At 38.2% G+C, this 25,709-nt stretch overlaps 1 protein-coding gene across 4 annotated transcripts; it reads left to right on the plus strand.

The window, feature by feature from the left end:
• The first annotated feature begins 63 nt into the window (after window positions 1–63).
• MYSM1 (Myb like, SWIRM and MPN domains 1) lies at window positions 64–25,709 on the plus strand. Of its 4 annotated transcripts, none has more exons than XM_039483984.1 (20): window positions 64–193; window positions 3,627–3,702; window positions 3,947–4,017; window positions 5,288–5,365; window positions 5,498–5,524; window positions 6,068–6,146; window positions 7,241–7,339; window positions 8,255–9,033; window positions 10,275–10,405; window positions 12,229–12,332; window positions 14,164–14,241; window positions 16,277–16,365; window positions 16,715–16,769; window positions 16,856–16,906; window positions 17,688–17,762; window positions 18,130–18,318; window positions 18,674–18,806; window positions 21,602–21,707; window positions 21,860–21,917; window positions 22,974–25,709. In XM_039483984.1, the coding sequence occupies exons 1-20, from the start codon at window positions 114–116 to the stop codon at window positions 23,139–23,141; spliced, it is 2,526 nt and encodes an 841-aa protein (XP_039339918.1). In that variant the 5' UTR covers window positions 64–113; the 3' UTR covers window positions 23,142–25,709. The 4 variants fall into 4 exon arrangements, with proteins under 4 accessions (XP_039339918.1, XP_039339919.1, XP_039339920.1 ...); XM_039483985.1 differs by having other exon boundaries at window positions 21,863–21,917; XM_039483987.1 differs by lacking the exon at window positions 64–193 and adding an exon at window positions 1,182–1,200.

Raw genomic sequence — 25,709 nt, forward strand, 5'->3', positions numbered from 1 at the left:
TGCTCAGAGTTATGCGCCTGCTCAGTTGCCCGGGGGGGGCGGATCTGCGGGAGGCGGGGTGGTCCTGCGGCCCCGCCTCTCTCGCGCGATCGGACGGCGGCCGCGGCGGAATCATGGCGGCTGCAGAGGAGGTGGATGTGGACGTCGAAGGGGATGCGGCGGCAGTAGCCGCGGCCGGCGGGGCGCTGCGGGGGTGAGCGAGCGGGGGAGGGAGACTCCGCCCCCGGGAGAGCGCAGGTCTCCTCCCCTTGAGGCGCCGCTCAGCCGCGCGGGGAGACTCCCCCCCCGCACCCTGGGCCTGGGGGGCGCTCCGCGCTCGCTGCTCCTCCTCAGCCCCCTCGCAGCGGGGAGCCTGGCGCGGCTGCAGGCCCCGGGCGCCCCGGCTGGAGGGGTGTCGGGGTAGGGACGGCGGGGCCGGGGCATCTTCCATGGCACTGCCCGTGAGACGGGGGGCGCGGGAGGGGCCAGAGTATCCCCCCCCACACACACACACCCCGGCCCTGCGCTTCGGCCTGTTAGTGACCCCGGTGGAGAGCACTTTGGGGCAGGAGAGACGCCATTGCCTGCCCCAGGCGAGTGACAGGCCAAAGTCAGGCCTCAGGCACCACGAGATTGGTGTGAAAGTCACGATTTTGAAAAAGAACAATAAATTCTGGGCCAGTTTCCTTTACCGTCTGGTTTCTGAGTCTTCCTGGGGCCGCTCGGGTCATGTTTTTGAGCTTTGGGCGCAACCAAAAGGGTTAGAAACTGCCCTTCTGGTTTCAAATGGAAACGATTCTGAAATAAGGACTTGAATCCAGAAGCTGGAGCTTTATGAAAAATAGGGCTGCCTAGAGAGGGGGGCAAGTGGGACAGTTTGCCCCAGGCCTTGCAGGAGCCCCCATAAGAATATAGTATTCTATAGTATTGCAACTATTTGTTACGGAAGGGGCCCCCAAAATTGCTTTGCCCCAGGCCCCCTGAATCCTCTGGGTGGCCCTGATGAAAAATATGGCAAGACGCAAGAGTTGGCAAAACTGAATATGATCTGTCCATTTGTAGCTCTACTTCATTTGTCTCACCTTTCCTGTTTTAGACTTCTTAATTTTTCTCTTGCTCAAATTAATAATCTGCTTCTGCATCTATACTGAACTCTCCAGAGCAACTTTGGGATGAAGAGTATGTTTACACTATGCAGACTACACCTGCATAGCTATTGAGGTATAGTCCTGTGGTATAAAGACAGCCTTTGCCATCACAAGTTTTTCTGTCTGCATAGAACACCACCTCCCTGACCAAAGTTAGCTGTGTCAATAGAAGCCCTCCTCTGTTAACATGACTGCATCTCCACTGGGGTTTTTGTTGGCATAGATACCTCAGTCAGAGGTGTTTTTTCACACCTCTGACTGACATATGTATGCCAATATAACTTTTCAGTGTAGACCAAGCCATAGTGTGTGTGACAGGTGCTTTATAAAATAAAACTGTTTTGCAGAAGAAGCCCATGTGGGATGTGTGTAACCTAGGGTGTTTATTGCATGCATTGCCCATCTTCATGGTTCTCAAATTTTCTGATGCCTAAAATCATATTTTTTGTATATTCCGAAAAGGGTGTCCTGGGTCAAATATATTTTATGTAGGAAGATTACTTTTTTTTTTTTTTAGTATGTACCAAGGGGGCCTATAATTAGAGCTTTCTCCACTCTAAGAAACTGATGTATTGTCTGCATTGGGGTACCTGGAACTGGTGGGAGAAAAGAGTTTAGTCTTGTTTATCAGTTAAACTGTTTTCATCACTACCTCAGGGGGGCACATGGCTAATAACTGTTTTCAGGGAAGGGTGAGTTTCCTAGTAATTGGATGAAGTTGATCTAAGGAAATCTTATGTTGATGATCAGGGAATGTTTTCCAACAGTAAAATATCAGTTTGTATGGTAATTTCCCCAGGGCAATAGTAATTGCCTCACTTAGGCCGGGTCTAGATGACAAACTTATATCAGTATAACTGCCTCGCTCAGGGCGTGAAAAATCCACACCTCTGAGTGATGCAGTTGTACTGACCTAACCCCTGGTGTAGACAGCACTATGCTGACAGCAGAACTTCTCCCGTCAACATTGCTACCAACTCTTGAGGAGGTGGATTACACCGACAGCAGAAGCATAATAGCATTCTCAAAAATATGCTACATCCATGCAGCTACACTGCTGCTGCTTTTTATATGTAGACCTGCCCTGAGAATGACCAGATTAGACTGGACAAAGCAATGACCGATATAACAATCCTGCAGTGACAGGATGTTGGGGTAAATGAGCTAATAGTTTTTCTCCATTTCTTTTAATGGTTCTGTGAAGTTTGAAAAACTCTACTTGTTGTTACTTTTTCTGATCACAAGGAAGTCAAGGCACTTTAGCATTTTGCTTTCCCTTTATTGAAAGGATTTGCATGTGCAGTTGGACCCCACAGGCTTCAGTCTCTCTCCCCTTTTGTAATCTCAGTGCAATTTTTTATGCTTAGCAGAAAGTGATGATACTTTACCCTCATCATCAATCTCAAGTGATGGCTTCTAAGTGAATCAAATGTTGATGTGTTTATTCTTCATACAGCAGCAGCATCTTAAACTCAGAATGCTTTCAGAATATTTGTCCCTTTCTGAAGAGGAATATAAAAGATTTTAAGAATACATAATATTTTCCAAAACAGTTCTCTTAGGAATTGTCCATTTTCCTCTCAGTTACAGTAATATTTCTTATGTAATGCAGCTAAACAAAAAAAAAAAAGCTTAGTACTCCAAAGTGTTCCTTCAGCTTCCACTAACTTACTTAGCATATACAGTATATGCAGTATACTAAAATGAGAGCTTCTATAACCATAGGACTTGTTTCTGGATTTCTTAAAGTATTAATGCCATGAGGTATCACATTGTACAGCTGTGCCCTAAATACTACTACATGTGAAGGTTATCAGTTTGATTAAAGACTGGTACTTGATTATCCTTAGGAATTAAATTTTTCTAAAATAGCACCTTTCCTCCAGGGATCTTGGACCTTTACCAAGGGGGTTGTTGTTTCTATTTTACCCCTTGGCGAAATTGAGGGACAGAGGTTAAATGAGGATCAAGCAAGAAGGCAGTGACAGCTGAAAATAAAACTTCTGTCTTCTAACAACTATGAGCCTCTGGTGCCTCTGTTTTGTATTTATGCTTCACAGCTATGCTCCCACTTTCTTTTCAGTCTCTTTTGGAAGAAAATTTGTAACTTTTCAGCAAAACAGAAATTGATTTTGCTGATTCTACAGTGCATGCATGATTCTACAGTGTGAAGGGAGAGATACTACTGTTAGTAAGAGCCCTAACAGTTTGAAAAATATTAAAGAAAAGGTTAGGTCCCTTTCTGTATGGGGGTCATTTACACTTTGCTCAATGGAAATCTATGAAAAGCTAGCCCTACATAATATTTCTACAAACTATAAGTGACCTTTTTAAATTTTAGAATCTGTGTCATTCTTATGTTAACACTATAAAAGTCCAAATTTTTATGTCAATTCTGACACGGTTACCTGTTTTCTTTTAAAGTGTTTGCATTATTGATGATATGAACTTTCAGATCTTTTATTTCCTTCTTTAAAATGATTGAAAATTTTATTACAGAGACTATGAAAATATAGCTTCTGGCTTATTGCAAGATCACTACCTTGATTCATCTTGGAGAACAGATAACGGCCTTGTAAGTAATTTATAGGCAATAAAGACTTTTTGGTTGGTTTGTCTGTTTTAAATGAATGGTACATCTTTCACAGAGATTTTCAAAACGTTGTATTTCTTCCCCAGCCATTTGAGAACATAAATTAATGTTTTTATCTTTTCTAAAAAAAAAAAAAAATCAACCTGTGATTGGTTTTGCTTTAGAGGAAGTGTTAGATATTTGTGTGTCAAATAAAATAATTGAAAAACTTATCTGTCATTTTCAGCCATGGACACTGGATAGCACCATTAGTGAAGAGAACAGAGCCGTCATTGAGAAAATGTTGTTGGAAGAAGAGTATCCTTTTATCAAATTGCTTATATGTCTGTTCCTTTCCTAGGGCAATATAAAACGATCTGTTCTAGTAGGAAGCAGATATATAGTGGATTCTTTTTAAAGAGATTAGTGTTTACTGAACTTGAAGCACTGTGCTCCAGTAGTTAGAGCATGGAAGTATGAGGTAATATGCCTGAATTCAGTACCCTGCTCAGCCACTCTGCAACCATCAGCTTCCTCAGGCTTTGGCGAGTCTCATAGGGTATGTCTACACTGCAATAAAACACCCGCAACACCGAGTTTCAGAGCCTGGGTCAATTGACTCGGGCTGATGGAGCTCAGGTTGCAGAGATAAAAATAGCAGTGTAGATGGGCCTCATCGGGCTGGAGCCCAGGCTCTGAGACCCTCCCTCCTTATGGGAGCCCAGGTGGGAACCTTCTACACTGCTATTTTTAGCCCCTCAGCCCTAGCGCAACAAGCCTGGGTCAATTGATCTGGGTTCTGAGAGTTGGTGCCATGGGGTTTTCTTTGCAGCATAGATGTATCCTTAACCTTTTTATGCCTGTTTCCCATCTTTTAAAATGGGTTTAGTAGTAATACCACATATGGGTGTTGTGAGGATTATTAATGCATATAAAGCACATTTCATTTCTCAGGTGACAGAGTTTATATAACTGCAAAGTATTTTATTTCAAGGGAATTTTCATATACACATCCATAAAGTTCAGGTGTCCCAAACTTGATGATTCTCCTGATTTTTTTTCCCTTAACATTCACTCATATCTTTGGTGGTAAAAGAAATATCCATTCATTGCAAGAGCTCTTTTAATGCCACTTCTCAGAAACACTTCATGCTTATTGACAATACGAGAGCTCCTAATGTTGCTGAGATACTTAATCCCAGTTAGCTGGTTAGGTGACCATATTAACAAATGTGAGTTACCTCTGTTTTCCTGTCCTTTTTCCTTTGAAATAAAGTACTTTACAGAATATTTTTACCAAGGGAATAAATTATTCAGACTTGAATTGCAAAAAGGCTGTGGTGTTTGATATTGATGAGAAGAAAATGTCCTACTACTGTGTCAAAGTCATAAGGGAAAACAGGCTGTGGAGGAAGCAGAATGGCTAGTTTATTAGAAATAATGTCAGTATGTGGTTTACAAAATCAAACAGTCACTTCCTCCTTTGTTTAACTCAATAGTATTTTAAACCAGTGGCAATTTTATCAGAATTTTTGTATGTATATAGTTCTGTTCTGTGTATCCAAAAATTCCTTAGTAAAGATTGCAGATATTACTTATCTAATAAATCGCTTCCAGAAAAAATATGGCTTGATCAAAAGGAAGGTGACAAAAAATCTGTGAAAAGGTAAAATTGCTGTTGCGGGGGGAAAGAAATGATGGAACAGTAGAAATTTGGGCCAGGAATGAGACTTTCTTTAAAATGTATATATTTGCTGAGATGATCAGCAGTCACTATTTTTTTGTTTTGTTTTTACAGTCCACATAAGAAAACAGGAAAAGTCATGTATGTACTTTTTGAATAATTGAGTTGTATTTTTAAGTGCTCTTTTTCATTTATGTTAAGTTACAGAACACTAGCATAAAACATCAGTTGTACCTCCCCTTTAACCTTTAATCTTGTTTCTTTGGTTGTGTAAGGTTGTTAAAGGGACATTGTCAACTTGACAGACAGTTGCCTTTTGACTGTTAAATGGCCTGTATTAAATTAACTTGATTTCTGAAGGACATGTCCACATCACAAAAAAAGAACAATTACAGTTGGCATCCTACTGCTTGCAGTTTCCTTGTTGTCTGCCCCCCTCCCCTCCCCGCCAGGAATACAACCCTCTGCAAAATAAGTTGTGGATGGGTGTTGTGTTGCCTTGAATTGACTTCTGTAATACAAAAACCTTCCAGAATTAGTTCTCTCATCGAAAGTATAAAAGTTTAAAACAAATCCCCTACGTTTCCGTTAAAGAAGTATAATAATCCACATTTCAGAAATTGTTGTAATCTTTTGGAGATGTGAATTCATTTAAAAGGCACTTGCATTTTCTTATTATTTTAGGGTTCGCTCACCTACAAAATCAGCAAGCTGCTCAGTAAAGTGGACAATAGAAGAAAAAGAGCTATTTGAACAAGGACTGGTAAATATTGTATTTTTCAGTGTTCAATTTTATGTAAAAAAAAAAAAATAAATAAACTAACTCATTTTAAAAAATAAATGCAATATTAACCCTTTTTCATAAAAAAAAAAATGGAGTGCTCATTGCAAAATAAGATCCAGTTGCAGGATTTGGGCCTTAGACTGTCCCATGGTCTACTGATTTGTCTATTGCGGTGTTACAATAGCAGTGCTGTAGTTTACAAAGGAAGTGTCAAACGTGAAGGGGTGCCTTGAAATCTAGTAAACTGAAAAAACATTTTCCCCCAGACACTAATATATGCACGTTGGAGCTTTTCTTCTATGTTGGTGAAGAGCACAGCACAGTGGGACCCCAGCCTGGCTGTTGCCTCTAGACATTACTGTAATGTATGTAATAAATACACCAATCCCTTAATCATCCTGCTAACTTTTGTGACTTCCAGGTTGCGTTAGCATTGCCTTTTGTGCATAGTTAAAGACCCCAATCCTATAGAAACTCAACATATATTCTTAATACTGTGAGTTGTTCCATTTACTTTGGTGGGACTTACAGTGCATAAAATTAAGCATGTTTATAAATCTTTACGAGATCAGGGTCTGAATCTGGCCTTTTATTCATTCAGAGTACTTGGAGTGGAGGTGCACATATATGAACTGCTGGGTTTTTACTTTTTATATACAGTGTAGTTAAGAAATGGCATAAGGTGGCTATGTACAACTATGGACCTGTTTGGAAAGAGCAGGACCAGAGTTCCAAGAGACTTATTTAAATTTAGTAGTGCTTTAATATAATGAGACTTCCATAATTACCTTCAATGGAACTCCTCAAGGTAATAACCAGTATGGTTTTTAGTGCTTTCAGGATCAGGCCATTGATGAGTCTCCACATAAAGGAGCAGTGAATTCATAATACTTATTGCTTAAACTTAATTTCTGGCTGTCCAGTATCTAGGTAATACTACTCAATCGTTCCAAAAAGTGCTATTTTTGATTTCTAATAAACAATTGCTTCTGTAAAACTTTTTCTCCTTGTATAAAGAATGATGCTTAGATGTAGAAAACATTGGTTGATTTTAATTTATTTTGTCACACTAGGCTAAATTTGGCCGAAGATGGACAAAAATTGCCAAGTTGGTTGGAAGTCGCACTGTTTTACAAGTAAAGAGTTATGCCAGGCAGTACTTTAAGAACAAGGTAAATATGAAATGCCATTTTCTGTTAGTAAAAAAGTCAGTAGGGTGCAAGTATGCTCCTTTCATATATTTTGAATGCAAACATGCATTTATGGGACATTATTGTTGAAATATTGCTTATCTGCTGATTTTTAAATCTGAAATTTGACCTGGTTTGGAATTATTCTAATCTTGTTTGGAATTTTAAATCCTCTAACAAGCAATAAACAATATGGTGTGTTTTATAGGACACCCACATACTTGGGATACGTTACTAGATTGAAAACAGATTGGCCTCTGACTGCTCAGAAGTTGCCACTGTCCAATGTAGTGTCATTTCCGACTGCCAGCTGAACTCTTCTGGGACCTTTTTTTAAAAGACAATTGTGTGTACTTTAGCTACTAATAAATATATATGGTATAATATCCTCTAGACTGGGCTTATTTTGAATATCAAGTGTCACGCACATCCATAATGCTGCATAAGTTGCTTAAAGTCTGCATTTTTTGATGGTTTACTTTTTAAAACAAAAATCAGTAAGAAAAACCTGAAGATGATTTCCTTAATGTATAGTTTCTTTTTATAAGTAAAATGAGCTGAGAGAATATAAATTAGCTGATGACTGTTAACTCTAATGCTAGATATCCACAATTCTGAAAGCTTTGCCAGCCAGTCCTTTCTTAATCCCTTTATATATATATATAAAGTATAAAATAATGAAATATAGGACTGCCCTTTGAAGGAGAACATAATGAAAGCTGAACATTGGACCCAATTTAAAAAAGGCAAGCTTTGTAAATTAATACATAAAACGTAATGATCCCTCTAGACTGAACCAAATTGATTGTCATTGATTTTAATAGTGTTATTTTTCATTTAAACTTTATTATTGGGGAATGCTTAATTTTTCTTATAATCCATTTATACTTTCTTAAGGCAAAAACTGATGACTCTGGAAAAGAGGAACAAAGTCAGTACAGCAGCAATAGTCTTCCTGTTGAGGATGAAGGAGAGAAGGTGGTGGCATGGGCACCTACAAACCTGAGGGGCCGTGCAGACCCTAACCTGAACGCAGTGAAAATTGAAAAGTTATCTGATGATGAAGAAGTAGACATCACGGATGAAATGGATGAGTTGCTTTCTCATGCACCCCCACCGGAACCCGGCAAATCTAAATTCACTGATATTCCGAAGAGTCCAATTCAAGAAACCAGAGGAAGAGAACTTACTTTTTGGTCTGCTGAATACAATTATGCAATTCCCCAGTTTGCAGAAGACCACTTTGAAAAGGCCGAGCAAGGCAAGGTAAAAGCACTAGAGTTTCCAGACATTGCAGCCACATGCTCTGAGAAACAGAGCGTGAATGGTGATGAATCTGTGAAATCAGTTTATCTGCAATTTAATGAATTTACAGAGAAAAGTGAGCAAGACAGAAAAGGGTCTTTTGATGACACCAAGCAATTAGTTGATCAAGAACTTAATGAAGAGCACAAGGACTTAGTTAATAATGAAATGCTTTTCCATCCTTCTTGCCAATTGGATGAAGAAAATCAAGAAGAAGCAGAGGAGCTTAAGCCACCTGATCAAGAAGTGGAAATTGATAGAAATATCATTCTGGGAGAAGAAAAGCAAGCTATTCCAGAATTTTTTGAGGGACGTCAGGCCAAAACACCAGAGCGCTATCTGAAAATTAGAAATTACATTTTGGATCAGTGGTAAGATAACTTGATTTCATTTTGTAATTTCATTCATTTCAACAGCTGATGTGCTGTTTTGATGCAGTTAGAACACACATGGAATTAATGGCCTAGCTCAGAATGCTGCCAAAATTCTGATATTTTAGCTGTTTTCACAAGATTGAAAAGTAACAGCATTGGCTGTGGGTGGGATATCCCTCCCCTTTTCACTTTTTTCTTAAATATAAAGGCACATTTTACATTTCAACAATTAAAAAGTTTTGGAGTATTATGAAAATGGGTGTCCATCTTCAGAACACATGGAAGGTCCGCCGGAGCCAAATGCCGCTCTGCCAGGACAATGCCACCCCACGCGCCTGCTTGGCGCGCTGAGGTCTGGAGCCGGCCCTGGAGAGTAGTATTCAGAGACTTGAATATTGTACAGTTCATCTCCATGGAGCCATTTTAAGGAACCCATGTTTTTACTGTGACAGGCTAATTTGCCATGCAATTTGTTCTCCTGTAGCTTTGTTTTCTGAGTTTAACTGTACTAACTTTAAAAATGTTACAGTATTCTCTCAGCTCTAGGTTAATTGCCTTATAAATTGATAAACTATTCGCTAGTTCTGGAGTAGTTGTAAGCGCCCATATTTCTAGGGAAATTTTGACAGACTTCAAAGCAGTAAATGTGCATGAAGGATAAAAAACAGGATTATCACACAGGAAGCTACAAGTTGTTTATGCAATTACTTAAAATAATTGTTTAATACAATAGAACATGTGATACAAAATGGGAACAAGTATTTTATTTTAACAAGATCATTTCATTTCAATAACTTGTCACTCCCTGGCACCATTCATTTCCAGGGCCTATATTTTATGCTGTGTGTGGATATCTTTTTCCCTGTGCATGTATTTGAATAAATCTGCACAGCCTCAAACGCCATCATAAATTAGCACTTTTCTATAAAGCTTAGATATCTGTATGGATACTCTGACTATTCCTTATGTTCTTTTGCATAGAGTGTGCTTTAGAAAACAGCCACTCAAACAGTACAATCCTACTTCATGAGTAGCTTTTTGGGGGTGAATATAAGCTTGCTTACCACTAGCATTCTAGGTCTGAGTGTTACACATGTTAAATAGAATCTCCCAATAATTCCTGTAGAAAAAATACAAAGAAATCCAAATGACTTCACAGAACAGTTAAACTATTCTTTTTTAAAATTTTTACTGGTCCATTTTATTTTTGTTTGAAAATGTCCTATGATTTATTTTAGGGAGCGATGTAAACCTAAATACCTGAATAAGACTTCAGTACGGCCAGGCCTTAAGAACTGTGGTGATGTTAACTGTATTGGACGGATACACACGTACCTGGAGTTAATAGGAGCAATTAACTTTGGCTGTGGTAAAAAGAACATTTTAATCTGCATCCATTCAAATTATAACCACAATGTTAACAGTATCTGTTATTGGTCAGAAACCATTTGATAAGTTGTGTACGTTATATGAGGTATAAAAATCAAGGTGGAGAGAAATCTGTATTTTCAAAAGATTTTTTTGAGTTAAATTCATTCCTGAGTACCTTCTGCATTCAGTCCAATCAGAACTATCCATGTAGGTAATCTTCATCCCATCTCCCTTTTTCTCTGAAGTCTCCAGTCACCCTTATTTCATGTAAGCTCTTTGGGGCAAGTACCTCGCCTAATGGCGTCCTGACCTGTTTGACCTCCCACCCTTGTCATCATGCAAATCCTAATGGACTACTTGTATGAATAGGTATTAGTACGTATAAAGGTTGCAGAATATGGCTCTAAGATTATTAACCTTCTGAAAGAAAATTAGTTGTGCTTTTGTTTTGCTTTTAAATTTTCAAAATACTTGGTGTCTTCAAGTAAGGATTCTGATTATTGACTGCACTTTCTCATAAGATGGGAGAAGCATAATTTATTGAAAATTAGCAGTTTAACCTGTTTCTTTAGCTAACCTGGTATATAGTTTGAAGGAACCACAGCTGTCTTGTGAGTGAACGTACATTCTTACAGCCCCTCCTCTTGTCCTACAGTCTGTACTATGCAATGTTCCCTCTCACTCTGTCGGTTGATGGCAGAGCAAAGATTGACAGTCAGCCTGGGGCCAGGACAGCCTCTTTGTGGATAACTTGAGTTCTCTGCCTTCACTCCTGGGCAAACATGGGATCTCCTTGTTGTAGCAAAGCCTTCAGGATTGGACTAGCAAAAACATCTTGAATTTGACTAAGTGGAGACTCCTAGAACTGTGGGTTTCTAAGCAAGGTTTGCCTCAGACCATGTCTGGGGCCCCACTTCCAAGAAGGCCTCTTAACTTGGCAAGAGGCTTCAGAAATTTGCCCAAATATGGGCGACATGTACTTCGGACAAATGGATGTTATGGGCAGTTCTGCAGGGTTATGCCATCAAACTTAGCAGTTCCTCAGAGATAAGTTCATAGTATTTCCCAAATCAAACAACTTAACCAAACACCAAAAACTAAAAGCCATCTTGGCATTAGGGCGGTACAGCTGGTATCACCCCTCCTCTGCTTTCAAAAGCCAGTCCACCAGCATCATGTATCTCACAGCTGATGACATCACTGCAGTTGCATACATCAGCCAACAAGGGGGAATGAAATCTTCCTCCATCCACAAGGAAGTGATACATCTGCTGACTTTGTTAGAGCATCATCTCTCCCCCTAAGCTATCCATATAATGGCTCAGCAGGAAGGACCTGGAGCTTGAATCCTTCTCTATTTCAGGTGGTGTAGAAAAAGTTCAGGGTTCCAATCACAGATCTCTTTGCCTCAAGGGAAGGAATCAATGTTCTGTCTCAAAGGTGGCCGTAATGCTTACTTTACCTCTTTCTCCATGGACCTCTACTGGCAAGGATGATCCTAGAGGAACCAGCCACCATCCTCTTGATTGACTCATATTGGCCCCACAGCTAGTAACTTTCAGCTTTGGCAGCCACCATTCTGGGATTCTCCACAGGTGGTGAACTTGGCCCTTAGCTGTGTGTGAAACTTTGTTCTGCCTCCAACCTTTGGAGAGGGAGAATGCCCCACCGTACAGACTGCTGGACATGGAGGGTCTTAGAAAGAAAATTCACAGATAACGAAGTTTTCCTTTCCTAAAGTTGGTATGCTATTGAGTAAATATGGAATTTTGATTTACCAGGATTAGTGAAGACTAATGTGTGCTCTCTGCATTCCTATAGAACAGGCTGTGTATAACAGACCACAACCAGCTGATAAAACACGATCCAAAGAAGGCAAAGACACCATAGAAGCATACCAGCTTGCTCAGCGTTTGCAGTCTATGGTAAGATGAAAATAAGAAGTTATATGTGTCAGTAATAGGGCCTCTTCAACTTTCACTTTTGATACAGGGCATCTCTCTGAATTTCTTCTTAACCTATTCAGCTTTCATCACTTTCCTGTGTGTTCTTTGATTCAAGTGTCTGCTTTAGCACCAGTGTTACTCTTTGTCATACCTGTCCTAATTACTATTCTATTGCACAGTTGGCTTCCACTCCAACTTGCTCATTCTTATCTGTCTGGAGCTAGAAAACCCAGCATAATTTGCATCTGTGAGAAAGCATTGGAGTGTTCTGGCAGCATGTAGTGAGGCTGCCTACATTTTAATGTGTAAATTTACCAAGTTTTTGGAGTGATTTATTTAGAGCTCAGCATTTATAACCAAGCATATATGGGACGTTATAAATAATTTATTGCTTCATTAAAAGAATAAGATTTGCAGGATAATTATGTAACAAGTGTATGTCATATCCATTTTTTATTTTGCTGTAAAGATCTCTTATGTATTTAAATCTATTGGTACAAGGAAACTAAATCAACCCCACAAAGGAAGTGGCAGAAAAGAACATCCATATATGAAATAAAAATGTTATGCAGAATGCATGAGCCATACTCAATACTGTTTGCATCACAATTTGCAATTCTTTACCAGTATATTTAGTCTTGGCAGTATTCGATTTAAATTGATGTCCGTAAATGTTGATTTCAGCTGACACACTGAAATTGATGGGGAAAAAAAATCCATTAGTAACAGTTGATGCAATTGCAGCCTCCCCCTCCTGCACCTTGTGCCTGCAGGGATTGGGTGATATTGGTTCTGTGGCAGCACAGATTGAGCTTTCTGCAGCCATGCTATTATGGGAGTGAGTGAGTGGGTCTTGACAACGAAGCTGCAGAGAGCTCCTTGCGTGGCTGCAAGGCTGATGATGCTGGATCGCTGCAGGTGCAAGGTGCAGGGAAGGCTGAAGTCCTGCTTGGGGACAGAGCCATTTGGCAACAGGATAATTGCCCTGTAGGTGGCAGCTCATCTTCCACCTCCCCGTGCAGTCCTGGCTGGGTGTCTCTGCTCTGCCCTGCCATGACCGCAGCCTTCCCCACACCATGCGCCTGCAGGGAACTGGTGTCACCCATACTGCGGCAGCACAGGGAGCCCTCTGCAGCTCTGTTGTCATGGCCCTGCTCACTCATTCACTCACCAGTCAGGAGCGTGGGGGCTGTCCTGCCAGGAATTGTGCGGCAGCAGGATGGCCTTCCCTGCAGCCAGGGGCTCGTCATTGTCCTTGGCGCCTTGGCTAAGGGTCTTCGTTTTGCCAGGCCTCCTTGGCACCTAGCGCCTCAGTGTCTTGGGCCCCTCAGCCACACAGGGAGCCCCGTGTAGCCATAGTGTCGGTGCTAGCCTAACTCCAACTCTACCCTCCCACCGCCCAATTTCCCACAACTGTAAAAATAAAAACTTAAAAATAAAAATAAATATTAATTGTTGAAATTGAAGAAAAAAGAAAAAAACAAGAAAAGAGAAATCTGCCAAGCCCACATATACTAAACCATGCTGTCTGTACTAGATGGATGGATCCATGGATTTTTTACTCAGGTATTTACTGTACTGCTTAAGGAAACCTTTTCCTGATTTATTTCTAGAAAGGTTGCCAACTGTTGAATATAAACGAACGTAAAGAGTTCTCTGTTATTCAGTGGGACTATTCTGGGAGTCTTAATGCTTATGAGCCACTGACCATTTGGATGCTGTTTTATGGCTGATTAAATTCAGCAAATGTCGTTGCTTTGATGTGCGTGGATTGATGATGTTTGACTAGTATTTTATCTGCTTCTTACAGCGTACAAGAAGACGGCGTGTGCGAGACCCCTGGGGAAACTGGTGTGATGCCAAGGATTTGGAAGGACAGACATTTGAGGTAAGTTCTTTTTTTAAACTGTTCTGGTAGATATGATTCTTGCTGACCATTTATCAGATGATATCTCATCAAAGGCATTAGAAAAAATGATTGCACAATAAGCATTAAAATTACATTTGTTCTTTTTGAAACCATGATTTGAAAATAATATTGGAGCAACTGTTAGGCAATTGTGCTAATATGGTGAATGTACTTTGAGTACGCATGTCCCAAACATGTCCAGTCATACTATAAAGCATACACTATGTCATGGCGTGGCCATAATGTTTCTTATTTTAATTTGCAGATTTCGTCAGTCTTATTTCCATTCAGTGAAAAGTTGCTCTTCATTTCACATCATATAAACCTTTTGTGTATAAAAAATGTAGCTCTAATTCAACATTAAGGTTGAAATATCAAGCATTCATAAATCTGGAATTTGGTCGGTCTTTATTCCATATTGTCAGCAATTTTTTTTTTTTTAAATTGGAGATATACCAATCTCCTAGAACTGGAAGGGACCTCGAAAGGTCATTGAGTCCAGCCCCCTGCCTTCACTAGCAGGACCAATTTTTGCCCCAGATCCCTAAGTGGCCTCCTCAAGGATTGAACTCACAACCCTGGGTTTAACAGGCCAATGCTCAAACCACTGAGCTATCCCTCCTCCCAATAAGAGTATGAGTTTTATCTTTTAAAAAAAAAAAAGCTGTAAACATTCTTCATAACAAATAAAACTGATTTGATGCTTGCCTTGCTTTGTAGATCTTTTATAGTGACTTAAAAAAAAAACACAAAAAACCAACAACAAAAAACCTCCCTGAAGACTATGTACTACGTTAGGCAGTTTCTTTACATCACATACTGAGTTTTATATGTTGCATAAGAAAGAGAGCATGATAGATGTGTGACTGACCAGTTCCCACCTTTACCTTGGGTTTTTAGCTGTAAGACAATGGGGACCTTATAGCAGGTTCAGTGAGTGGTTATCATGGGGAAAAAATAGAGCATTTGTGATCTACCTAGGAAGCACTGTTTTAGTGACCTAGACCTAGCAGTCAGGAGACCTGGGTTTCAGTCCTGATTCTTACACTCTTTACTGTGACCTTATTAAGGCTAGCTGAGGTGGAAAGAAAATTTAGGCCTTTTAGGTTTCCAGCCCTCTACTTATTCCTCTAGGAATAGAGTTTAGGAAATGTGAACAGTGCCATCCCCCTCCACAAAATTGTAATACTGTAAGATTTTCCAGAGTTTTGAAGTGTTTACAAGTTTAGATGACACTGAACTATTTCGCAGTGCCATCAACATTCAAAGTCAATATAGACTAAACAGTTGGCTATTGTGCGTCCACACTCCTGGTGTTCTAAACCTTAGAATGAGCAGAGAAACTTAACAGATAATCCTACTCTTCCTGTTTGGGGAAAAATGTGTGACTTAATGACATCAAAATTACTGAACCACTGTACTTTCTTTCAAACTCAATTTGTTTATTAGATCTCATTGAAATCTAGAGAACACGTGCAGTTTAAACAAAATCCATTTTTCTACCATTAAATTATGTATGTACAAAATGTCACTCACAAGACAGCCACGCTTCATGATTGAGGCAAGCATGGGATCTAATAACTAAAATGCTTGAATGGCTTTGGCTGCTGCATCTACCATTTCCTGCAAAGAGTGATCTTTAGGTTGAGACAATGTGGAAAATTTCGGCACCAAAGAGGAACTGCTTTGAGAAAGTTTTGACCAGCTGATTATAATGGCAGTTGTACTTATGCATACATTTGACAGTGAAGGCTTATGTGAGATGTGGATGCCATTACTTGAACTCTGATTAGATCAGGCCTTGGGGATGATAAGAAGAGTCTCTTCCATCTTCCTGCAAAAACAGATCCATGTGTCAGTATTTTCACACTGCATGGCGTATTCTGGCTGTTTCAGTGCATAATGAGTGATTCAGTGACAAAAGCTGCGAGCATGGCAGAGTGCAAATTAGTGTCCAGATTCTAAGTATTTTGAAGGAGCCTGGAAATCATTACTGATAAAATTTGTTTTTTAGCATCTCTCTGCTGAGGAGCTAGCAAGAAGGAGAGAGGAGGAGAAACTTAAACCTGCAAAACCTTCTAAAGGATCAAGACAAATAAAAAGGTTTTCTTCTTGTGTGCTTTTTGCTCTGCAATATCTCTTTTGAAAATAGAGATAATTGGCTTGCATAGATTCAAACCTAAATGTTATGAATCATTACTATGTAGACACATGCGCTTTGCAGTCTAGATTTTTAAAAAGTCTGACATCACAATTGTAAATTACAGAACTACCATTCAAATTCATGGGTATAAATTGCAAAATTCCAGTAATTGGGGACCAGTCACTGGAGCGGGGGGATGAGCAACTCCAAGAAAGGAGGAGCTGTTGTTGGGAGAAAATGTGATTTATTTAAAGACTTTTTTTTCATTGATTGTCCTTACCTTTAGAGAAATTTTCTTTCATTTTGTAGTTCCTTTGATCCCTTTCAGCTGATACCTTGCTGTTTCTTCACTGAAGAAAAACGAGTAGGTACATATTCATGAATAATCAAGAACATTCATTTATATACTTACAGGATGTCTCTTGTACTCATTATTGCTTGTCATTTCAGGAACCATTTCAGGTGAAAGTGGCTTCAGAAGCACTTTTAATAATGGACTTGGTAAGGATTAAGCATTGTTTTATAATGGACTAAAGTATATATTTTGAGATATCCCCATTTTCCTCAATTAGTTTCCTTCCCATTTAGAGCTAAAAGCAAGAGTCTACTACAGGGGAAATCCCAAACTGCTACATGTCCTTAGGGTTGTGTCTATATATTTTACTATAATAATAACCATAGTTTATGCAAGCTGTCTACAACATGAATGGCTGTTAATGCCTAGTCTTGTTCCAGATGAAGTTACTAGAGAGTTGTCACTGACTTAAATAAGAGCAGTAACAGATCCGTACTCAGTTCCATTTCTCCCAGGATATCCATCTTCTGTGATAGGAGTTGCTCCAAAAGAAACATCTCTTCATTGTGCATGTTACCACTTAGGAATCTATTGGGATCATTACTCTATTTGCCCAGCAATCCAGAAGATGATTCAGTATTTGCGTATTCTCTTTATAAAAACAAAATATGCCATGCCTGGCCAAAGTCTTCTCAGTTGTGACACAGGGTTCCTGGTGTTAAATGGTGACAGTTTCTCCAACTAACAGCACCTCATACATACTTAATACTTAGATGGGTGGCAAAGATCATCTTTATTCAGTTACTTTAAATTGAAACACACAGTATTTCAGAGTCTTTATTATTCTCAGTTTTCCTTCTAAACCTTACTGTGAAAGAACCTGTGAAGACGGTGTTTTATAATGTAAATCCAAGATTAGCAGTTGTTATGAAAATGGATATTTTTAACAAATATTTTAAGTAATGTGTATATATTATATATCTTTAGCATGCTCATGTTTCCATGGCAGAAGTAATAGGCCTGTTAGGCGGAAGATACTCTGAAGCTGATAGAATTGTTGAAGTAAGGTTTTGTTTTGTTTTTTGTTCTTGGGGGTTTTTTTTGGTGGGGTGTGGGGAAGGGTTTCAGTGTTCATTCTGCATTTCACTAAAAGTATTGGTTAAATGCCTTATATTGAAAAAAATCGATGCAAGAGTTAGTGTCCTACAGATTATTGAATTAGTTGTTCTTTAGTCTTAAAAAGTTGAAATTTGGAAAGTTAATTATTGTAATCTTGACGTTACAAAATTTAAGATCTCATAAAAGTATCTGGCTGTCATATCTCTTCTACACTTGCATAAGAGAATCTAGTATTTAACATTGATTTATGATTGGTTTAAAGGTGTTCACTCAGTGTTTCCATTTATCCTTATGTGGATGTTATTTACAGATTTGTGCAGCAGAACCATGTAATAGTCTCAGTACAGGACTACAGTGTGAGATGGATCCAGTGTCTCAAACTCAGGCCTCAGAAACCTTGGCTGTTAGAGGGTACAGTGTTATTGGGTGGTACCACTCTCATCCTGCATTTGACCCCAACCCTTCGATACGAGATATTGACACTCAGGCTAAATACCAGGTACTCTTTGTGTGTATGTTAAAAAAAACCTTTCATTTCTGGTATTTATAATTTAATACGCTTAATGCAATAATGGTTCTGGTTTGCACAACTGAAAATCATTTTGGTTGTAAATTGATTTTTAGCTTTACAGTGATTGATTTAGATATTGTTTAATTGAAATTGAGGGAAGAAAGGATAATAAAATATAATATTCTATATTTACATTAGTGGGGGTAACCTGTTTTTCAGATTCATAAGGATTTACTAATGTCTCTCTCTACCTTCTAATTTTTTAACATAAAAGATAGTTGGAAGAGGAGTTTGTATTGCACTTAGAAAATATATTACTAATTTTATTTTTTCCTTCATTTAGAGTTATTTCTCCAGAGGTGGGGCAATGTTCATTGGAATGATCATCAGTCCTTATAACCGAAATAATCCTCTTCCGTATTCCCAGATTACTTGTCTGGTTATTAGTGATGAGATCAGTTCTGATGGCTCATACCGTAAGTATCTGAACTACTTACTTTTACCTCACTCATCTTGATCCTTCAGGATTTTAGATGGAAAATTTAGATTCTTAACACTTGAACAAGGGCTTGAAGGATTCTCTCATCTCTGAAGCTGGGCAGCTTTCCCTGAAATAGAGGGGCTTAAACCATCAGTTCCTGCATAATCTAACTTTTACTTTAAAAAACCATTAGTATTTTGTGACCTCATGAGTGAAAAGAAATACTTCCAACTATACAGAGATCTAGTATTGTCTTCATGGCTGCATACAGACGTGTATTGTCTCTGTTGCTGCTCATGGCTTTCCCAAATCACAGCCAAGTGAAGTTATCACGACCGGTCAGTTTCACTGTTGGTATTCAGAACTCTGTGGACACCAGTGAAACCCTTAAGAATTAAGTCACTTTCACTCTGCTGCTTCAGAAAACTATGAGCAGACACAGGCATGGAGGGGAGGAGGACCACACTATCACAGAGACCTAGAAAGAGGGGTAGAAAAGCAAATAAGAGAGATTGATGAAGGGGTAGAATAACTGGAGGCTACTTTTCAGTAGTTGGGAATTTGCTGGGCAGAGGGGGTTCACGCTAATCATACCTATCAGCCAGAGGCTAATATGAAAAGATGTAGTCCCAAACAGATTCCCAGATTAATAACTTGGCAGGAATCCCAGCTCTCTTCCCCTTTCCAGCAGTACAAAATGGGCTACTTATAAGGATGTTGCCCATAGACCTTCCAGGTTTGCTCCATTTCACCCAGTTTCACATGTCAACTCTGGCTGGTAGGTTTATTCTTTTGGCTAGTGAGTATCTCTTACATTTATCTATTTTTGACATGGCTATTTTGATAACTAATAAATAGCATGTAGGGGGGCAAAATGTTGATGGGGAAAAAAACCCTGACACCTCACAGAAGAATCTGAATCCCATTCCATGTAGACACCTTTCATTTAGCCTTTCATTTTTTCTCATCTCAACTGTGTTATATGATGTATTTCCCCCCTCATCTTTTAAAAAAAATTCCTAGAGACACTTTGTATAAAAATTACAAGGACTATAAGAATTGATCTGTTTCCTGTGTTTACTCTCTTGCTGATCTGAGGCAAAGTCACAGGATAATAGTCCCTTAGTAGAATTGATTTTTCCTGTTCCACAGTTCATAAATGCTGGCCCCTAACTCAGCCTTTGCCTCCAAACATCAGGGACTTGAATCTTGCGGTGTTGGGGAAGATAGATAGATCTGACACTTCCCTCATTATGTTTTATAATGGCCTGTACTGAGGAGAGACCAACCACCTGGGAATGTGCTTCCCAGTGCTGTGGGCAGAGTGTAGATGACCTTTTTGTGATACTCCTTGATTACCATACTGACGTCCTCACATAGAGTAACTCTGGTCCTGCCATCTTGACTTTCCTATGACTCAGAGCTAAAGTGCCTGTGAATGATACCTGGCCTTCGTCGTTGTCATCTTTTTGTTACGTAGCTTGTGGAGACGACTTGTTTCAGGTGGCAAATAGATACAGTATAGGGAGTAAATACATTTTTCTTAAATATAACCTAGACTTTTGGAAATCAGACTCTGGTATCTTATGTGGAATATTAACCTTGTGGCTACTTTCCCAGTCAGTGCAGATAGAAACATAATTCATGCACGGGTCTTAAAAAACAAATCTGTTTCTTTCTATACAATTGTTCCTGTTAATTAAATAAATTACAATATTGGATACATGGTATATTTTTCAGTGTCTTTCATGGTGCTTCAGTGATTCCTGAAAAGTTTGCGAAGCACTCTAACAATTGCATTATTCATAGTTGTATTTTTCATATTTAACTCTGGGGCAGCTGTTTTCTATTGTGGCAAAAATATGTGAGTTTAAGGGAAATGGACAGAAATTGGAGTTTCACATCAGTGATAACTATTTGAGCGGATGAACATTCTTGCTCTTGAAAGTCCATTTTGCACTGACCATTTTTTCAAATCTGAGATGTTTTCACATTGTAAATTGTAGCTATTGCCTTCTTTTTCTTTCCTTTGAGGTTTTGAATGAAACCATGTGAATCAGCTCATTATATTCTTGTGGTCCTGAAAAGACTTATTTTTAATGTTAACCTGAGTGAAGACAATAAATTCTAGTAATCTGGTAACTGATTTGTGGGCTAGTAGTCATCCTCTTGCATTCTGTGTATATCACTTTTTAGGTTTGTTCATCTATGCCCATTCTCAGTAATGTAACTAGAAGTATTAAGACTGAAGTTCTTGCTTAGAAACTTAACTTTCCTTGCTCTCTCTTATCCTCCCCCCAAATTTAGGGTAACAATCAGTCACTACAGTATCAGCCACCACACCTCACTTGTGAATAAAAAAGAATACATTTTACCCATATGCTTTAATCCACAGGGAACACTGGGACACCAGCCAAGAGATGAGAAATGTGACTTTAAAAATAAAAGAAAGTGGTGATAAATTATAAAATATTTAGTTTTGCTGTTTTACTATTCTTTTGCAGAGCTATTTTGTTTTGAAAGTTTAACCCCAAACAAAAATGTGGTATAATTTAATGAAAAAAACCTTTGTTTTTCTACCAAACTTAAATTTGGAGCCTTAAAATAGCTGACAGTGTCACTTGAACCTGCTTAGTTTTGGTAAGTATTAGGTTTGCGACTTATTGTTGCTGCAACAGGCATAAGTAAAGTATGAACAGTTGCAAGGAAGGAGGGAGATTGCTTCCAGATTTGAAGAGGAGTGGCAGGTGTAAGGGAACCAGGGAGTAATCATGTTTTAATGACTTACAGGCCTGCCTTACCAGTTTGAAGTACATCAGATGTTGGAAGAACCTCAGTGGGAATTAGTGTTTGAAAAAACAAGATGGATTATCGAAAAATACAGGCTCTCTCATAGGTGTGTGTGTGTTTGCTTGCAATATACTTGTTTTTAAGATAAGCCACTTTACAGTTTTTGTGTATTTATTATTAGTATTTCAATAGAAAACAGATTTGTCCATTTCATCCACCATTTCATCCAATCAAGACTTTTTATATTTCTTCCAATAGCAGTGTCCCCATGGATAAAATCTTTCACAGGGATTCTGACCTGACCTGTTTGCAAAAAGTAAGCATTTAAATTTTTTAAATGTCACTTTTTTTGGAGTAATCTGAAACATCTATAATCTCAGCCATGAAAATCACAATTTTAGGCCAGTTGCTATACATATCTTTTATATTGCAGCTCATAATTTTATTTACCATAACTATGAAAATAAGGTTGGGTTATGTTTTCATACTTGCTGTTGACTTCATTTTTGGAGTTGAGGCCAATGATTAAAGCAATATTTGAAGTTTTAACCTTAGTTAAAAAGGAAAAAAAGAAAGTTATTGCCTGTTCTCTGCATGTTTGCTATTAACGTCAACAAGAGTTGTTGCACATTGAGAGAATTAGTCTCCTATGTCCGTAATCCTATTCTTAAAATCGTGTTGCTCCATATTTGTCATGCATAATTGAGAATTTTATGAAGTTCTGGATAATTGAATCTGTAACATTAATTGCATAAACAAGACAGAAAATTTGCTCAAAGCAAAAGTCATATAAACAGAAGACATGCAGTAATTACTCTCATTTATTTTTTTTCTTTCAACATGACTGTTCATAAACAACTTAAATCTAAAATTGAACTGGCAGAAAGATCTTTTGAATTTAACTATTGTATGATTTATGGTAAAGAATCCCATGCATAATTGTCTATAGAATAATGTAAATCCTGTGATGCAAAGATTATTATTTCAATCCTATATTTTATAGCCAACTATTCAACTATTGAACACAAGCTGATCACCAGCTAAAGTGAAAAATAATTTTTCCCTTAAGTACAATTGATCCAGTTGTGCTTGGCTTTCTTCTAAAGCAGTTGGTATAGGGAACTATCAGAGTCAGGACCCCAGAGTCAGGATCCCTAAAAGGGATCACTGATCTGTTTCTTTATGGTAATCCCTGTATACACTTTTTATATTGAACGGTTTCTGCAAACCTGCCAAATAAATCAAGGTTTACTCTTACAGCATTCATCAGCTAGAAAGACAAAACAGTTTATTTCATTTTTTCTACTGAAATGTCTAAGTTGAGCAATTATTATGTGTTTCTGAACTTAATAATAATTTTCTTTTAAACTAGCTTTTGGCGTGTATGAGGAAGACTCTGGGCAAGGTAACGAACTGCTTCATTGCTGAAGAATTCTTGACTCAGATAGAAAACTTATTCCTTTCTAGCTACAAAAGTGAGAAGCAGAATAATACAGCTGAAGAAAATAAGAATGCGTGTGCAAATGAATTGCCAATGTGATGGCTTTTTCAGTGATGAAATTTCAGTTGTATGGACTACTATCCATTGTTCCTCTTTCAAAGTTACTGGCTCAGATGACAGTAATAGGGACATAATCCAGTATCTCAGATAGTGTAATGGTTCTAAAAGACATTTAGAAAAGCTCTAACAAATGTTTTCTGATTACATGTGAAATTTGTGTTTTTTACATGCTGAAAAATTATTGAATAGTATCACAAACTTTGGGTTATCATTTGGCCAGCAACCTACCATTGGGAAGGACAAGCTGAAATATAGCACTGTTTCTGTGCCTAAAGGAGAGGGTCCCTCCTCTAAGTCTTTGAATATGGAATTTTGGCCTTTCTGTCCTCAGATACACATTGTATTGAGAGTTAGATGTGTACATCAGAGGGAAGAATTTGTCCCGTAGTGCATTGTGTTGTCTAAATTTGCATAATTCTGCAGATGAGATTTATAACACTCTATCACTGCAAAGATTATAGTATATCTGATACTAATTTTCCTGGTATCTACTCTAAACTTGTACTTTGCCTGATTTAATCCACTCTGCTATTCCTTTCTGAGCCACTACAGACAATTTTTTTCTGGCATACTCTTCCCCATCTTCCATAATACATGGAAATAAGGCTAGCAGGACATAATTATTTGTCACTTCTTGTTGCCACAGTTTCCAATGGAAACAATAAGTTCTGATTATTACACATTGTAATCTTTCCAATCTTCCATATTACAGAGACACAATGCTATCTTGTTCTATCAGACCATCATTATTTGTCATTTCCTGGTTATCACAGGTTAATGCCATATGGCAAAATCTAGCACTGTATGGTGGCAGCCAAAAAAATGTTTGTCTTAGCTGCACAGCAAGAAAGAAAATGAAGTGCACATGTGTTATAATCACTTCCCTTCTCTTTACAATAGCAATTTAACAAGTAACTACACTGTTCATATCAGCTTCTGATACAATTATACATTGATACAATTATATATTCAGATAAATTAGTGCCAGGTAAGCAGATTGATTTGTAATTGAACCTCAAGAGAAATACTGTTCTCAGAAATCGTAACTTCCAAACATTTTATCAGCTGTATCACGGTGTGTAAATTTTTGTAGAAGAATATCAGTGGTGGATTCCTTCCTGAATCATGGGCAGACTGGTGATGAGTGTACACTTAATACTGTATGTGAAGAGTATCTTGGCCAAAATGTCTGAGGTATTTGAAAACAGAGAGTAACCAAGAACTTAGATTATCCTTGTGGTTTTGGGATCTAATCATACTATAAAATGTACATTTTAATTTTATATCTGGCCCTGTATAACAAAAATGCAATTTAAAATATTTCAGATTTACATCTTAACTTCATCTTGCTCTGTGCACTTAGGGGGAAAAAAGCTATGTGAAGTATTAAAAGTGAGGATTGCAAAACTTTAATATTGTGGGATCACATCCCAAGTAGATACCTGTTTCCAAGAAGGTAAAATCAGCTGTTATTGAGCTTTCTAAAATGGAGTTTAGTCCCTTTTCATTTCAAAGTGGATGATGCTGAACCTAATTTTAGAAAAAACGTGGACATACATAACTAGAGACTTTTTCCAGGCTGTGTTCAAGACCTATTGTCTTAATAATATTAGAGAACCTTCTGCACTGTGTAAATCTGCAGATAAGAGGCTTTGGATTCTAGTGTGATGTGTATAGTCCATCAGTTTAAAAGAAGTGCAATCCTTATATATATACACACACACATTGATACAATCTGTGGACCTTTTATTTCCCCTAGATTGCATGTAATGTGAAATGCCATCTCTCTCCTCTTTCCTAAATGAAAGTATTGCATGGCTCTCAGTATTTCTAGCTGTAGACTACACATTTTGCTCACAAAACAGATTTCCCATCTCCCTCAGTTTAAATTTTGGAGTATTCCTTTATCAAGTATTGTTTCAGTTTTCAGTGGTTTTATACGTTACTCTATTAAAAAAAAGTCACATTGTATATATCTGTACTAAAATATGTTGTAAATAGTTATTTGTAGAAACAAAATCATTTGTCAAAAGACTTGAACCTCAAGTATAACTGCAGTATGTGGTAGATGTGGTGTCTTTGTTCTGGGTGTTATTTTTTGAGTCATTAAAAAAAATACAGTGAGGCAGTATTCCTAAAATAATGGAAACTAAATTTCTGGCTGCTGTGCCCTCTTTTTAATGATTAAAGTGAGCGAAAACATTAATAATGATGTGCAATTGATTTTAAAGAGTCATATATACCGTATCAGCTAAGATGTTTTTGGGTACAGGATGTTTTAAATTGTGGAATCTGAGTCACTCTGACTTGCACATCAACACTCTGATCCTGCAATCCCATTCTCGTGAGTGGACTCCTGTGCCTGCCCAGAGACCTGTTGACTCAGTTTACAAGTAGAATTAGGGTCCAAATTTGCTCAATGTACTTGTAGAAAAAATGGTTGTAACTGCTATTGCTGCAAACTTAATCCTGGATCTAAAATCCAAGCTGTGTTCTTTCTGGTTCATGCGTCATAGCAAGTAATAAATGTATTTTGTTTCACCAGCA

This window comes from Mauremys reevesii, linkage group 8, assembly GCF_016161935.1.
Source record: "Mauremys reevesii isolate NIE-2019 linkage group 8, ASM1616193v1, whole genome shotgun sequence".
In the NCBI taxonomy this organism is placed as follows: domain Eukaryota; kingdom Metazoa; phylum Chordata; order Testudines; family Geoemydidae; genus Mauremys; species Mauremys reevesii.

Bases quoted from the DNA above. Each gene is read 5' to 3' on its own strand.
- MYSM1 (XM_039483984.1), top strand. From the start codon at position 114: ATGGCGGCTGCAGAGGAGGTGGATGTGGACGTCGAAGGGGATGCGGCG. The intron at 10,406-12,228 runs GTAAAAAGAACA...GCATTCCTATAG, and splicing joins AGCAATTAACTTTGGCTGTG to AACAGGCTGTGTATAACAGA. The intron at 18,807-21,601 runs GTAAGTATCTGA...AATGACTTACAG, and splicing joins CAGTTCTGATGGCTCATACC to GCCTGCCTTACCAGTTTGAA.